At 43.5% G+C, this 17,424-nt stretch overlaps 1 protein-coding gene across 3 annotated transcripts in view; it reads left to right on the forward strand.

The window, feature by feature from the left end:
* The window catches only part of PDILT (protein disulfide isomerase like, testis expressed), a 45,494-nt gene extending 28,877 nt beyond the window's left edge, over positions 1–16,617 (forward strand). For 2 of the 3 annotated variants that reach the window (XM_081819881.1, XM_081819882.1), the window contains exons 4-12: positions 1,124–1,257; positions 2,164–2,301; positions 5,204–5,314; positions 5,398–5,523; positions 8,479–8,676; positions 10,988–11,108; positions 13,382–13,560; positions 14,946–15,035; positions 16,260–16,617. In XM_081819881.1, coding sequence (XP_081676007.1) covers positions 1,124–1,257; positions 2,164–2,301; positions 5,204–5,314; positions 5,398–5,523; positions 8,479–8,676; positions 10,988–11,108; positions 13,382–13,560; positions 14,946–15,035; positions 16,260–16,502 — 1,340 coding nt within the window. In that variant the 3' untranslated portion in view covers positions 16,503–16,617. Of the gene's footprint in view, positions 1–1,123; positions 1,258–2,163; positions 2,302–5,203; positions 5,315–5,397; positions 5,524–8,478; positions 8,677–10,987; positions 11,109–13,381; positions 13,561–14,945; positions 15,036–16,259 lie in introns of those variants that run through there. The other variant, XR_014145322.1, reaches the window with a different exon arrangement.
* The last annotated feature ends 807 nt before the right edge of the window (positions 16,618–17,424 follow it).

Genomic DNA, 17,424 nt, shown 5'->3' on the forward strand with positions numbered 1-17,424 from the left:
CAGTCTAGGTCACGTATCTTTGCTACAGGCTCATTGAACTTTGCTTTTGGATACTTACTTTGGGTGTGATTATATACTTGTTTGTGTAATTACTTGACAACTGTCCTACTCAAAAGAATGAGAGCTGCAAAACAGTGGGACTGTGTTTGCTTCTGCTCACCATTATATCCCCAGGACCAAGCACAGTACTTGATAACATAATAGGTACTCAGTACATATTTGTCAAATGAGTGAATGAGTGAAGGAATGAATGATGAATGAAGGAATAAAGTCCTATAGATGTAGTCCAAAGCTACTCACAATAAACATTGCTTTATCTCAAAAATTCAGTTTAAATCCTCCATTCTATTCTATAGCAGTCTTTGATAGAAAATAATATTTTATATTATCTACCATCATGTGGAATTGATGATCCTAACAAACACATGTCCATCTGTAGCCTAATGTAATTCTAGCACACTGTTACATCTCCCCAGATATGGTATATGTTTCCCAATTTTAAAAGCTAAGATTTTTGTGTGCTTGGCACCTCCCATATGATAGCTGAGAAATGGAAGTCAGGATCTATGACCTTAGTGGACATCTGCATCTCAGCTGAGGAACTGGAAGCAGGATAATAACAGGCGATAATGGAATTTCCCCAAGGTCACAGAGCTAGCTGGTATTTTTATTTACATTTCATCCATTTATATTTTTTAAAATAAATCCACCTTCCTGTCACTTTGGAAGGGGTAGATAAGAAGACTGAGCATGCTTCCTTCTGGGTTTAATTCCGAGGTTCACTAGTGGGTGGCTATTGGCAAGTCTAACCTCAATTTCCTCATCTGCAAAATGGGGAGAATAAGAATATCCCATAGGGTAGGGTTGTTGCAGGGATGTAATATATGCAAATGGCTTAGCACAATGCCTTGTCCTTGGTAAGTGGTCCGTGAAATTAGCTGCTGCTGTTAATGTTCATGCCTTAGGGCTGGAGCGGGAAGGAGTGGAAGGACTGACCTTGGCCTTCAATGGGTGGGAACCCAAGACCAGAGGCTTCTGCTCATTAAACTTGGAGAAAACAGGCCTTGGTCCAATTCAAGAGGAAACTGCTATGGGATCCATTTAACTGTCTCTCTCTCTCTAGGAGTGGTTGAATCTACTGCCTTGGTCGTTTGGCTGAGAAGACAAATTAGCCAGAAAGCATTTTTGTTCAATAACACCCAGCAGGTGGTAGAGTTTGTGAAATCTAGGCCTTTGGTCATCATTGGCTTCTTCCAGGTACTGGGGTCAAGAGGTGGGAGGTGGCTTTTTGACTGGTGAGGAGTCCTGTGTCTGGGTGGGGGTGGGGTAAGGAGAGGTCTTCCATTTGGGTTAATACCATACCCATTCTTCCTTTTCCAATGAGCTGGTTTTCCAAGTAAATGCAGTGTTAAAATGAAGAAGGAAAGAATGGAAGGTGACGTGGTAGGAGAAGCTAACCAGAAAGGTGGACAGGAATGCAGAGAGAGGAGAGGAGATTGACGTTTATTAAATTGGTTTTGATAGTATAACTGATCTTGTGGAGGTCCATTTAAAATATCGCTGAATAATAAATAATTTGCAAATCGCTTTTCCTTGTGGAGAATGAGTTTCTTATATATCTTTACTCATTTCCTGTAACTTGGACGGCTCCTCCCTTCCCCCAGCGGAAGTCAGAACTTTGGCATTATATTTTTACACAGGGAGTGTATGTACCTCTTTCTGTCTCATCTCACTTTCTGACAGCCCCAATTTTCTTTCAAGTTATAGAATGAAGGCTGTGACTACAGCCATATCTTGATACCAAGTTTATATTTGGTGATCCATGTGGTCAAACCAGCTGCCTTTTCTGAAAGCAATTAAGGAATAAATGTTTAAAAGTCTCAACCTGTGTGTTAGAACAGCCTTACTCTAGATACTTGGAAAAAGTTGGATTTATCAATTCTTTTCATTAATCTCTGTGGATTTGCCTATTTTGGCTTTAGTCATAGCCACAGAAGTATTCTGAGTATGTAACATTCATGAAAGGGGACTTAGGGAACCCAGGAAAACCCTAGAACTTGGAAAGGTGAGGAGATAAATTGGTCACCATTTCCACCTTGACCTTAAATAAGCCAGACGTTTTGCTTTCTACCAAAACCTCACCAAACATCCTTCCCCAAACAGGATTTAGAGGACGAAGTAGCAGAGTTGTTCTATGATATGATCAAAGACTTCCCAGAACTAACGTTTGGAGTGATATCAATTAGCAATGCTATTGGACGTTTCCACGTCATCCTTGACAGTGTTCTGGTGTTCAAAAAGGTAAGACTTGGATTTTATTGCTAGTGAAGGGTCTCCAGCTCAAAACAGTGGACTATGCATGTATCTACAGGCTTTGGGTACAAATTCTGGTTCTGCCACTTGTGAGCTAAGTGGCATTGGACTAGGCAGCTTTTGTGAGATCACAGTCTCCCAGAGTTTCTCTGGCCTTTCTAGACATCTTCCATTGTTAGCTCCTCCTCCTTTTCTGAACCAGTAAATGCCATTCATTAAGGCTCAGTCCTCTGCCCTGTGTTTTCTTCTGGTCCCTGCTCTCTCACCCACCCTCCATCAGCAATTACCACCCATACACCCATGACTTACAAATCTCCCATTTCCAGCCAGACTGCTCTATCTCCAGACTTTCATATCCATTACCAGATGTCTCAACATGACCAAGCCTAACATCATAACCTCCCCTCCAAATCCTCTTTCAGTATTTTTTCTTTTTCTCTCAATGAATGGTATCATCATTTCTCCAATGTCCCATCTGAGCAAAGCCAGAATACCCAGGCATTATTCTAACCCCTCCCTCTTCTCCATCCTTCACAACCAGTCCATCACCCCAAACCTGTTGGTTTTAAATCCAAACTATCCCTTGAGTCTATTTCTCCTGCTACCATCCTAAGTCAAGTGACCATCATCTCCCATAGCTTAATGCAACATCTACCCAACTGGTCTACCACATTCTCTCTTATCCCCTAAAGAGTAATCTTTCCAAAATTCAAAAGTGATGGCCACCTACCTCCTTCCCACCAAAAGCCCTTTAATGGCTTCCTATTATTCTTAGGATAAAGACTCAAGTCCCTAACAAGGCCCACAAGGCCTTCCTCAGTCTAGCCTCTATTACACTTCTTCTCTCCCTCTCTGGGATCTGAGAACAGATCATCCGAGCTGTCTAATAGGGCAGCTACTAGTCACATATGACTATTTACATTAAAACTAATTAAATTAACATTTTAGCTCCTCAATCAAACTAGCTACATGTGGATAGTGGCTACTATACTGGACAGCATAGATTTACAGAGCATTTCCATCATCACAGAAAGTTCTATTGAACAGTGTACTCTAGAAACTGTAGGCTGGTTCCTGGAACATGCCTTACTCCCCTCACCACACAAAGCCAAATCCTTACAATAATCATGTTATTTATAGATATGGCTTAGAGAGGTTAGGTTACTTGCCCAGGGCCACATAGGAGGTGGGTAAAGTGATACCCAGACCTGCTTAAGACTGTGAACCACTTCATTTTTACTTGGGCTCTTAGAATTAATTACAAGGTTTTAAGTTGAGAATAAATTAACCTGATTTGTGTCTGGGAATGGGACAGCATAGAGTCCCAAAGGAGATCCAAATACATATGGAAATCTAGTATATGATAAAGATGATATTTTAGATCAGTAGGGAAAATATGTTATTCAATGACTAGTGTTGAGAGGATTGGGTAGCGATCTAGAAAAAAAAAATAAAGCTAAATCGATATATCCTCCTTCCACAGAGTTGAATCGAAGACTGATTTCCGATTTAAAAATATAACAAAGAAACAACAGGGGACTTTGCTTTCTAAACTTGGAGCTGGAAAGTCCTTTTATAAAGCATGACAAAAACCCCAGAAACTATGAAAAGAAATACTGATAAATTTGGACCACATAAAAAGTTAAAAGTTCCACAGAATAAACCTCATCACAATATCAAAAACCAAAGAGCAAACTTGAAAAATGCACTTAGGACAGAGTCAGTCTATTTTAATGGTTAAGAGCATGAGCTCTAGAGTCAGACCACTGGGTTGGAATCTTGGCTCCCCCTCTCACTCACTTAGCAACCTTGGGCAAGTCACTTCACTTTTCTGTGCCTTGATGTCCTCAACTGTATAATGCGAGAAATAATGATTCATAACTCAGTGGAATATTATGAGGATTAAATGAGTTCTTGCATATAACATATTTAGAACTGTGGTTGGTACAATATGAGCTCTCCATAAGTCGGATTAACATTATCAGACTATTGTCATGACCAGAAAAGAGTTTCAGCTTTGTCCAAAGGACAACAGGGGCTATGAAGTATTTGAGCAAGACAATGACATGAGTTGCTTTCTAAGAGCATCACTCTGGCTAAAGGTGGGGGGTAGGTTGGAGGGAAACAAGGGGAGAAACTGGAAGACCATTAGGCAGATTTTGCAGGAGTCCAGGAAAGAGGTTTGGACTAGAGGGTAGGCTCTGTGAAGGTGAAGAGAAACAGACAGCATAGGGAGAAATCAGCCGGAGAGAGCTACGTCTTTGTTCTCCTTCCCCCACAGATTTTGATCCCGAGCTACAGAGAATTATTTCCTTTCCTGTGTTAATCCCAGTCCTTCTGAGAAGCAGTCATTAAGCAGGATTAGACATGCAAAAGATTAGGGGGAATGCCTGTGAAAGGAAACAGAGGGAGCTGGGGGAGACTCATCCGGCCACTATGTAGTTCTGACCCTTTGGAAGGAAGGAAGGTCCCCTGCCTGCAGAGAAGTTCTAAGAAAGCTGGTCAACGTCACCTACCAGAGAAGTCCTGCATCTCCCAGAAATGGGCTTGCCTTAGTATCACTGACACAGGGTCATTGGTTAGGAGCAGTGTGTAAGAAACTGCATCAGCACAACTATTTGGATGGATTTCAAAACGAAGCAACTGGCTACCCATTGACCATACTCCCTGCTTTGTAGATTGGAGATTTTCACAGCTGCCACAGACCCATATTTCACTCACAGGCTAATCCGCCAGGCTGTTCATATTTACCAAGTACCTAGATTATGGATTACACTCGTCACTATGGTGTTCTCCTTTTGTCCACGGGGAAAATTGTGCTATTTATATTTATTAAGTGTCTACATTATGGAAGCTACTACCCTCCAATACTTTTCTCCTTTTGTCCAAGGGAAAAATTGTGAAACGCGAGGAGCTTATTAATGACATTACCAACAAACATGTCCTCAATCAAGTCATAAAAGAGCACCTCACAGATTTTGTTATTGAATACAACACCGAGGTCAGTGAGCCAAAGGGTCCCTGGGAGAAGGGTAGGGTGGGGCAGCTGTGTGCATGGATGACCTGTTTCCCTGGTAATTTCAGAACAAGGACCTGATTTATGAATTGCACATCCTGAATCACATGCTGCTCTTCGCCTCCAAAAGCTCGGAGTCATTTGGTATGATAATGCAGCATTATAAGTTGGCATCAAAGGAATTTACAAACAAGGTTTGTGGAAAGTGCTATTGCCCTTGTTGGATGGGTATCCAGGACCCACAGACGCTAATGTCATTTGCCTGCCCTGCTGATTGTAAATTGAGCCCAGGATGATTTGTATATCCATTTGCATACCAGTTTCCTTATTTGCATATTGATGCTACATATTATTTCCTACTTAATTTTCAACCAGGCTTCCTCCCTTCTTCCTGCCCAGTGTCTCTTCCTTTTTTTTTGCCATACCTATGCTTCTTCTTTCCTCATCTCTTTGGGTTTTTTGTTTGTTTTTTAAGATCTTATTTATTTGACAGAGAGAGACACAGCGAGACAGGGAACACAAGCAGGGGGAGTGGGAGAGGGAGAAGCAGGCTTCTCACTGAGCAGGGAGCCTGATGCGGGGCTGATCCCAGGACCCTGGGATCATGACCTGAGCCGAAGGCAGACGCTTAACAACTGAGCCACCCAAGCGCCCCTTTCCTCATCTTTTTGAAAAGTCTACTATGGGAACATGGATAGTTTGGCTGCTTTCTTGATGGACGATGCTCTAGCAGGAGTGAGGGGCTGTAGTATGGGTGGTCTTTGGCCTGGACGTGAGGGGGAGGCGAGAACACCCCTGCCTGAGGTCAAGGAGTCTGAACAGCCTGCAGGTGTGAAGCAGCACAGGTTGTCTGATAAGTAACTGCTGAGACAAAAGGCTTTAGCATTGCACAGACCTGGTTCAAATTCTCTTCCTCTTAGAAGCCATTTTGTTTGTGAGTTTCTTAGCCACTGAGTTTCAGTGTAAAATGGAGAACTTCATGGAAGAAGTAGAGGTGTCACAGGTAAAGCAATGAGCAAATGTACAGTGAACAGTGCTATCATCATTAGAAACAAATCTGTTTTTCTCAAGCACCATACCTATCCTATATGTACCACCACCTGGACTATGGGGGGAATTTACTTCACTTTTCTCTTTATTTTTTGTAAAAAGTACAGTAATGGCAGATTATTTTCCTTTTGATGAAAATTACTCTAAAATTCAAATGAAACAATTAAAAACTTTGAAACCCAAAATAAACACACAGTAAAGCCACTAGGGTGTGAACATAGTTAATGTTCGTGCTACATCCCACCACACTATTCTCCAGGGAGTTTGTTCCAATTACAGAAATACCTCTTGTAAATAAATTTCCTGGTTTATTCAATTTTAAATTTTTGATGTAATTCAGCTGATCATGATCTGATTGCTTCCGTCTATTTCTCTTATAGTAGTCAATATGTAGACATATTTCTTCCAAATTATTATTTTTTTATTTAACTCTTTAATCTAGGTGGAGTTTGTTTGCGCATACATTGTGAGATAAGGTTCTAAAATAGCCTTTACCCCAACTATCTACCTTCCTGAATGCCATTTGATTGTAATCAATTTTAGAGCCAAAGATAAATGGATGAATATTATTCAGACAGGTCATTCCCCCATATCTTATCTTGTTCATGGCTAGTCAATATTAGTTGAAAGTATACAAGGACGGTTCTAATGCTTTGCTTTGTTTTCCACTCCACAGCAGAGGGAAGAGCATTGGGCACATAATAGGGCCCTTAATATTTTGACAGATGAATGACCTGAGAGTATCAGTGTTTGCTGGGGCCTCCCTGCTTCCCCTCTTGCTTCTTCTCTGCAACCAGAGTCATCTTTTAAAAATTATCATAGCACTTTCTGGCTCTCACTATTCTTTAGTGGTCTTCCATCTTTTTTTTTTTTTTTTAAAGATTTTATTTATTTATTTTAAGAGAGAGAATGAGATAGAGCATGAGAGGGGGGAGGGTCAGAGGGCGAAGCAGGCTCCCCGCTGAACAGGGAGCCCAATGCGGGACTCGATCCCGGGACTCCAGGACCTGAGCCGAAGGCAGTGGCTTAACCAACTGAGCCACCCAGGCGCCCCTGGTCTTCCATCTTATTCAGATAAAAGCCAGCCTCCTTACTGGAGCTCTGATCTCATCTCACACATCTCTAACTTTGTCTCCCTTGACTCTCCCTCATGGTGCTGAAGCCACACTGGTCTTTCCTTAGAATCTGTGGATGCAGATTCTAAGCACTGACAGTTTCCACTGCCTGATTCATGTTCCCCTGACTTGTTAACTCATCACCCAGGTCCCAGCTAAAATGTCACCTCCTCAGATACTCCTGACCTTCCTACCTAACAACGGGCTCTGACCTCACTCCACCTGTATGGTCATTCTCTATCATGGTGCTCTGTTTTACTGTCTAATTGACACTCATTGCTATCTGAATTTATTAATTTTTTACTCCTTTGTTGCCTGTCTTTTCCACTAGAACATAAACTCCATGAGGGCAGATCTTATCTGCCTTGGGCAGTTTATATCCCCAGTGCTTAGCAAAATGCCTAGTAGGCACTCTGCGAATATTTGTTGAATGATGAGTGAATGAAGTCATGAATTTCCTTGACAGAAGAATAATCTAGAATAATAATGAGCTGACATGTACTGAGCATTTTTACCTCCCAGTTACTGAACCAAGCCTTTATACACATTGTCCTGTTTAATTCTCTCAGCGACCCTATAAGGTTGATACTCTTATAATCACCACATTACAGGTAAGGAAACAGGCATAGAGAGGGTCAGTTACTGTTTTGCCCAAGGACCTTGAGGAAAGCTCAGGACACCTCCTGACTTCCTGTGGTTGTGTGGATGGTACCCTGCACAAGGATGGTGAAACCAGGCTGGTGGCCAATCCCTGTCTGTGCCCTGGGGCACAGGGCTGCCCCTGCCTGATGGAAAGGAGCCTCTTTGTTCTGTCTTTCAGATGCAAATAGCCATAGACCCTGCTATTCGCATTCCCTTAGTGCTCTCCCAAGGTTTCCCAAGTTTCTCTCCCTCAGTAAGGGATTCCTTAGCTAATTTCAATCTTTACCCTTTTCATGATGACCTCCAATCCCAGAGAGACTCAGGTTTTATTTTATTTGGTAGATACTTTTCATCCTTGTGGATGCAGATGAACGCAGAAACGGAAATATCTTCAAATACTTCAGGATTACAGAAGTTAATATGCCATGTGTCCAAATCCTAAACTTAAGCTCTGATGCAAGGTACAAAATGCCTTATGAGGAGATAACCTATGAAAATCTCAAGAAATTTGGCCGCAGCTTCCTGAATAGAAGTGCCAAGGTACGTTTGTTTTTAGACAAAGTTTACTCAGAACCTCAAAATTTCATAATTTTGCTGGCTTTGGTCATCTGAATGGGGAGGCAGAATCTCATGGTTCAAAGTGGGGAAATACCTATATCTCTCCATCTCCAATCTTTTCAACTTTTGACCTGTCTTGACCCTATAATTCCACCATTAATTCTTTATTTTGAAAGGCATTTCCTTTGCAGGAACTCCCAACTGAAATGCAGGAGCTCCCAGGGCCAACATTCTCTGAAAGAAGACACTTTTCCTCCTTCCTTTGAAGGATAGATAGATTTCTGGGGAGAGGAGATAGGGTGGCGAGGTATTAGGCAATCAGGATTTAGCCTCAAAGGTTTCATGTACCTCTTATTGGGAGATTAGAAAGGAGCCTGTTTTGCTAAAAGGGAGGAGAAGCTGTAGAAGGATCAGACATAACACAGTATCTCCTGTTTATGTAGCACTTATAATGTCCCCCAGTCACCCTGCTGAATTAGATGACCATATTTTTTATTTTCCAAATGGGACCACTTTTGAGACTAATGGGGGGGGGTGCATTCTTTAAAAGTATTCTGGAACAACAGGAATAAATTGGAACTTTCCAAGCAAATCAGAATATTTGGTCACCTTCCCTCTGAGGATTCCCATTACCTTCTGTCCATTCCTGTACAGATACTCCTTCTCAAGTGAAAGCCATTTTTTCTCTGATGCACAACATCATCACAGGCCAGGTGGTGAGGCTGGTATCTTCCATGTCATTTCTCCTCCTCCTCCCTTCAAAACCCCAGATCCCATGCATTTGGACTTTAGATCGCCTGCTCCCTCCCTCCATTTCTGTCCTCTAGTCATGTCCCTTTCACTGTCGGGGGACTTAAGTTCCTCATTGCAGACTTGCCCTCCATCTCTTCTCTGCCATCATTTCCAGAGATGCCAGTATCCAAAACCCTGGTCTCTCTCTTTTCTCATAATTGGTGTGTCCATGCCATCCCAGCCACCTGCTCTGTGGCCACACACTAGAGATGGCAGCCCCTCTGAAAATCTGATTTCAAGCTTCCCATCTTCTTAATTCTTTTTTCTAATATCCACATTGCTACAATTCTTTGCCCTTCTCATGGCCTCCAATCTCCTGATCCCCTTTCACAATCTCTTTTCTGCCTTCCTTCATGAACTTGGGATTCCACGGTTCACAGCTCTGCTGATGATTCCCTTAACTTCTTATTCCTTTATCCACCTTCTACCTTCTTTACACCCTGTAGAATTTACAAGGCAAAACCACAACTCTGGTTGAACTGACTTAATGTCCCTACTTCTTCCAGGCCAATGCTGGAGAAAAAGAACACCACCATGAGGCAGGCTGGCCTCATAGAATCACAAACCTCCCATGGGCTCTCTAAAATGTCCTGACATTTCTGTATAAATTTCTCTTAGTGTGTTCATTCTCTGAATCTCCGAGTCTTTGTCCTCATACCCCATTCCTATTCCAGTCTCAGCTGAGTACAAGACCATGTATCATTAAGACAGGGACCCCTCATTTTCCATCACCACATCTACAAACCTACCTGGAGCTCTACCTCAGGAGGTGTCTGTCTCCTCCTCCCCTGCTCTTGCAATAGAGATGACACTTCACATGACTTACAAGATGTCACATGCCTGATCTGGCCCATTTCTAATTTCCATCATTTCCCATCTCCCATGCCCAGCCTCCACCCTCCTTTATGCCCCCTCAGAAAGAATCTTCCCTTCTAGAGGCTGGTGTGGGGATGAGGGAAGTATTGTAAATCTGAGTTAACTGGATAAAGAACAGAGAGCAGGAATGAGGAGTGGGGAAGGCCCTCCAGGCAGAGGAATGGCATAAACAAAAGCCTGAGGTGGAAGAAGCCTAGCCCTTTGGGTAAATAGAAGATCAGTATGGTTGAAGAAAGCAAGGAAAGAATGGTAATGAGCTTGGTGAGGCTGGTAGGAGCCAAAGTGTGATAAAGGCTTTATAGGTCATGTAAATTATCTTGGGTTTGATTCTGGGAGTAATTGGGAACAGCTAAATTTTGGGGGGAGGGAGGGACAAACCAGTTAAGATGTTGAAGACATGAACCCCACTCTAGAATTCATCCCAGTTTGAAGCCCTGCCTCCTCCCCAACCCTCTGATCTCAATTTGCCCTGAATAATCCGGTCTGGACATCAAGCATTTCAAACTCTTTCCCAAGATGGTTATAAGAACAAGAGAAAATTTTCCATTGTTTCCTGTCAGGGCAGAGAGCCCCAAATGCCAACCCCTTTCTGGAGACTGTTAGACCTCTCAAATTTGCTTCCTAGAAACATCAATCCAGTGAAGACATTCCAAAATATTGGGACCAGGGGCCAGTTAAGCAGCTCGTTGGGAAGAACTTCAACATAGTGGTCTTTGACAAGGAAAGGGATGTATTTGTGATGTTCTGTAAGTATCTCTGCCGAGGCCATAGAAGGCAATGGCCCAGACATTACTCTTCAAGTGCTGCTCCTGAATTCTGGGGCCTCCAAATCTCCAAAATCTATCAAAGCATCATGCCAAGGATGGTCTTCAAACATCCAAAGAGTTTGGATCAAGATGCTATCAGCTACAATGCAACTCTCCCCGAAAATCTAATTCTTGGAACATACCTTCCATATAATCCAGTCCTGCGGCTTTTATAGCAATAATAATGCTGATGGCTAACAATGATTCGATGCTATGGTATACCAGGCCTTTTGCTAAGCCATTCTATACTTTATCTCATTTAATCCTCACAACATGCTTTTGAAAGTAGCTACTATTATTGCTCCCACTTTGCACAGGACTAAACAGAGTCTCAGGGAGGTGAAGAAACTTCCAAAGTCAGGCAGCAAGTAAGTGCTGCAATTGGGATTGGATCCTGGGCAGCCTAACCCCAGTGCCTCAGCTGGTCACTGCCGTAAAGAACGGCAGTTCTGGCTTTATGTAACTTATCAAACTGCCCATATTTAACCTACCTGAGTTGGTGTGGCCAAGCCGGAGACTCAAATCATGCAGGTAAAGGGCTTAGCAGTGTCTGGCATATTGCAAGTACTTGATAAGTAACAGCTATTATTATTCCTATTGTTGTAATTATTTCCAGTACTTGCCTAAGAACTATTGCCCTTTCTCTGCTGTTTCTGATTTGCACATGAGAGTCATAGCCAGGGACCTCTTTCCCACCCTGAGACACAGAGAAGGATAATGCTGAAGTTACTTCAGACATCTCTTGTATTTTACCATTTATCGAGCACTGACATTAAGCCAGGCATGAGTTGGCTGTGTACACACCTGCTCTTATTTCCTCCTCAAAACAAGCCTCTTAGGAAGGTCCAGTGTATTTCCCCATGATACAAATCAAGGAACTTAGCCTCGGAAAGATTAATTACCTTACCTCAAGTCACACAGTAAATAACTTGAAGGCAAAAAGTTCAAATCAAGCTCTGATGTCATTCCTTCCTGAGGGCTGCACTGCATCATGCAGGCCTTTAAAAATCTCATTGAAATGGACTCTCATCTACAGGGCGAGGTGTTTAAAGTTCATGTGGTTGAATAACCATGATCTGTTGCCTTTAAGTGAGAGGCAGGGCAGCTTTTCTATACTTAACTGACACCAGAGCTAGGAGAATGCCCATTTGGTTCTGGTAAAAGGCAAAAGGAGCCTCATTTTCTTGGAAGTAGGCTTGTCAGATTGGCCCCCTGGGACTGCGACCATTATGCCCCCTCCTGCTCCAACCCAGGCCCATCCGGCTCCAAGGGAGCTGTGGGGAGAACAGATGGTCATGGAAGTACTTGGTTTCTAAATGGAGGGATGATCATCCAAATGTAGAGTGTCGGGGCCCTTGAGGCCACCCCTCCCACAGAGCCAGAAACTTTAAGGGGATGATGAGCAGGGAAGGTTAGAGCTGGTCCCCGATTCTCTCCAGAGGGCTGGGTGCCTGGGCCTGACTCAAAGCTAAAGGAATGGCCCCTAAAGGCTAAAAGGCAGTGTGGTATAATGGTCACCAGTCAAAGCAGCCTGACCTCAAATCCTACTTCCTCTGCTTAATTACCTGGGTGACCTTGGGCTGTGTGCTTAACCTCTGTTGAAAAACTCTTGTGCTCTCTCTCTCTCTCTCTCTCTCACACACACACACACACACACACACGATTTCTGGCAGAACATGAGGAATCGTCTAGTGTAATGTTTTTTCCTTCAACTGGAGTGGAAAGCCATGTTAAAAAAAAAACAGAAGAGGGCACCTGGGTGGCTCGGTTAGTTGAGCGACTGCCTTCGGCTCAGGTCATGATCCTGGAGTCCCTGGATCGAGTCCCGCATCGGGCTCCCTGCTCAGCAGGGAGCCTGCTTCTCCCTCTGACCCTCCCCCCTCTCATGTGCTCTCTCTCTCTCTCATTCTGTCTCAAATAAATAAATAAAATCTTTAAAAAAAAAAAAAAAAACAGAAGAAAATGTCCCAGCATGCTCAAAGTGTTAGTGGCTGGGTAGCGGGGACAAGATTATTTTTTTTTCTAATTTATTTAATAATGACCAGGTACTGTGGTTGAAATGTAAAATAAGGTAATATACTATTCAAAGAAAGACGGAATACAATTTGCAAAATAGCAGGACCATTAGTAGAACACGGTGACAGTGTTTCTGGGGTAGCGCTGGCTTTCAGTCTTTATTAGTGTGAGCTTGCACAACATCCCTTCTCTTCCAGATGCACCCTGGTCGGAAAAGTGTAAGGCACTGTTCCCAGTGTTGGAGGAATTGGGCAAAAAGTATCAAAACCACTCGACAGTCACCATTGCCAAGATGGACATCACGGCAAATGACATTCAGCTGATGTACCTAGACCGGTACCCCTTCTTCAGGCTCTTCCCCACTGACTCTCAACAAGTAAGGGGCTCTTGGGACCCACATACCTGAAAATATCATTATGTCATTATCATGGACCCAGTTTCTCCTGATCTCCAGCTCTGCCTTCTACCAAATCAGCTTCATTCTCAGCTCCAGCCCCCATTATCCTCTCGTGTTCAATTTGAAGAGTGTTTTCCATTAGCTTCCCCCAAAGTCCCAAGACTTCCTAGAATTGGGTCCAGCTTGGGTCAGCTGTTCTTCCCTGACCCAGGCATTGTTATCAGGAAGATGTGGGTGTCTTGATAAGTCAGGCCTGGTTCCCTTTGGTACTGGGGCTGAGCTCTACCCAGACTCTATGGAATAAGATGGGGGTGGGGAACTCCACGTGAATCTTGGGGGTGGGGTGCTACGAGAAGAAGGAAGAACACATGATAGAAAAACAGGTCAATGTCTTTTACATACCAGTATCACAATCACCAAGCTTTGCCAGTGTCATGGAACATACTCTCTGTGCTGCTTTGGCACCTGGGGAAGGGTGTCCATCAAAGCACTGCAAGCAAAGGTTCCTGCCCCAAGAAGAGTATGACTGAGAGTGGAAGAGAAGTCATGATGTGGGCCCACTTCCACTTGCAACTGGAATTGAAGGGGACAGATTCTGGAGCACAGATATTCCATGCAGACATGGAATTTTAAAGAATGCTGAAGATTTAAATCAGATTAGCAGAGGGGTGTGAACTATAGGCAGAAAGTATAATAGGCATGAGGAGGTGGGCAGAAGGGTGGCCACAGCCCTGTGAAGGAGAGGCCATCCTTCTGGTACAAAACATGCACGTGGGGGAGTTGTGGAAAATGAGGCTGGGTTGAGAGGGTGGAGCTGTCACAGATCTCCCATTATCTGAAAAGGAGTGTAGACAACCAGTGGGCAGTAAGCAGCTTCATAATCTTCTTAAAGACTGAAAGATGAAAGGGAACTAGGGATGGCTAAGCAATGATCATGTATCAGAAGCTTTGTAAAATAATAACTAGTCATAATAATAATAATAACTATATGTAGTGCTCACTGTGAGTCGGGTACTGTTTTAAGTGCTTTTCATATAGTAACTCATTAAATTCTCATAATAACATATGTCGTAGGTAATATTATCATCTTTACATTCCAGATAGCGAAACTGAGTCATAGAGAGGTTACACAGGGTTTGAGCCCTGACAGTGTGGCTCTGAGGTCTGTGCTCTGAACCTATGATGGAGGAATTTTTATTACCCTTATGTTAGAGCCATGCTAATGGAGGCTCAGAGAGGCTAAGGAATCTGCTCATTGTACTCAGGTTGTTAGGAATTTGACCCTGGATTTATCTTATGTAGCAATCCCTGAATATTTTGCAGGAAGAAGCTACCATTTTGACCTTGTTCTGTTTTCTTCCTAGGCTGTACTGTATACAGGAGAACACACCCTGATAGGCTTTTCTGACTTCCTGGAAAGTCAAATCAAGATCAGGATTGAGGATGAGGATGAGGTAAGGCAAAAACGGCAGTACCCAGGATTATTCTGTTCCACAAAGAATCATCAAGAACTCAAACAACTAGGGAAGAGTGTGCCAAGAGTCCCATAATCTTGTGTTCTCTGGAGCTCTCTGACGACGGGTGAACAATGACCTATACTGAATGACTTTATTTCAAGGGCACTTACTACAAGGAAGCAGAAATAGCAGACTTTAGAAACAGACGGAAAGACTGTAAGGTCTCCTAAGGCTGCTTCCCTGGGTCCACCGTTCCCGAGTTGGTAACCAGATGTCTTGATGGATCCAGCTCTTTGGCATTATTTTCCTGATGGATGGGATAACCATCCCCACTCTCTCCGAATCCCCAATCCCATTCATGCCTCAGTGAGGCCATCTGTAGGAAGGTGCCATCTATATTAGTTAGGACCCTTTCAGTTGCAAATGTCAGAAACAATACTCTTTGGTTTAAGCAATAATGGGAACTTCATCCACATAACTGGTAAGAACATCAAGCACAGGTGGATCCAGGAGCTCAAACTCATTTTCTGTCTATCCATCTCTGCTTTCCTCTATGTTGGCTTTATTCCCAAGCAGTCACTTCCCCATGGAGGATCAAAGATGGCCCCACAGTTTTAAGCTAATACCCTCCCAGCTTAGGAAGCAAGCACCCGGGGTGCCTGGGTGGGTCAGTCGGCTAAGTGTCTGCCTTCTGTTAGGGTCATAATCCCAGGGTCCTGGGATCGAGCCCCGCTTTGGGCTCCCTGCTCATCGGAGAGCCTACTTCTCCCTCTGCCTGCCTCTCCCCCTGCTGTGGGTGGTGGTCTCTCTCTCCCTCCCTCTCTCTGTAAAAAAAAAAAAAAAAAGAGAGAAAGAAAAAGAAAAGAAAGCAAGCACCTACTTCTTTGTGGTCCTAACAAATGTCCTGGATAGGGATTTCATGAGAGGCCTGGGTCACACGTCCAGCCCTGGAGCTAGACCTGGGGCAGCCACATGTGTGGCCTTCGAGTGGAGGAATGGGGTTTTCCAAAGGCCCTATTTCTGGAGGGGAAAAACCATGGTTGGGAACTTCTTCACCTAAGCCAAATGGGCCTTTGCATCTATGAGGATCCTCCAAGTGCCTCTCTCTGGGCATTTCCCGTAAAAGAAGGCTTGGTAATTACAATCACAATTATCACATATTTCTTGCCTCTTTATTTCTTTATCCTATTTCTTCCCTCCTTCCCTTCTTTTCTTGAATAGCTGTTGTCTGTTGAGCAAAGTGAAGTGACAGAAGAGGAGGCATTACCTAAGGAAAAGAAGGTACCTTTTATCAAGGAAGAGTTACCTGACCAGAAGTTGCCTGAGCTAGAGAATGTGACTGTGCTGGAAGAGCCAGCTGGACAGAAGGAAACAGCTGAGGAGGAGGAGGAGAAGGAGAAGGTGGCTAAGCCAAAGGGACCTCCAAAACAAGGGAAGAAACCAAAAGTGAAGGAAGAACTGTAGCTTCTTCAAAGCCAAGAGCCATTTCCCAGATGCTGACATCATTTTCTAAGGGGAATCTACTCCAAAAAAATTATATATCATTGTGGTGGATGGAGGCTAGATGATTAAAAACTCCTGAATGTCTTTGGCCCTGTTCTGCTCATTGCCTTTTTCCTGATTGGAGCTACCTTAGAAGAGCCGTTTGGTCTGGAATTCATACAGGGTTGCAAGCAAAGCCATAACTGCAACAATTAATGAGTATTTACAGCATGCTGCTCAGTCATGCGATTCTCACAACTTCACTTTCATTACCCCCATTTTACATATGGGGAAACTGAGGCAAAGAGAGGTTAAGCAACTTGTCAGGATCACACAAGTTAGGAAGCCCTTGAGATATGATCCTAGGCACTCTCACCCCAGAGACTGCATTTAACCACTATGCACACACCATCTCCACTAGGTTGGAGTCCCCAGGGTGGGGACTGATTTATTTATGCTGCATTTTGACACAGTAAGAAAGAGATCCAGCCCCAAACATGTCCCCAGTCTTCTATATCTCAGTAAGTGACCCACTCTCTTAAGCAGTAACGTGCTAGCATAATGCTCAAGTCCCTTCGTTTACTACCGTAAAAGTAACTCCACCAATTGGTGTGACTCCACCCACTTGCACTGACTCCACCCCTTCCATCCAGTGACATGCCCCACTTATCTCCGCATGACTCCACCCACTTCTTTCCATGTGACTCCACCCACTTCCCTCCACCTCCTCCCACCATTCTCAGCCCTGGAAGTCTCCCGAATTGTGTGCTTCTACTGCCATTCTGTACCTCCCTGCCCAACACCCATCCATATTCCATAAAGTTGCTGAAATTATCTTTTAAAAAGCCATAGTCTTGAAGGCTTGCAACACCACCTGTTTTAACTCTATAATGGAATCTTTATC

This window comes from Leptonychotes weddellii, chromosome 5, assembly GCF_054177405.1.
Source record: "Leptonychotes weddellii isolate Sample4059 chromosome 5, ASM5417740v2, whole genome shotgun sequence".
Lineage (NCBI taxonomy): Eukaryota > Metazoa > Chordata > Mammalia > Carnivora > Phocidae > Leptonychotes > Leptonychotes weddellii.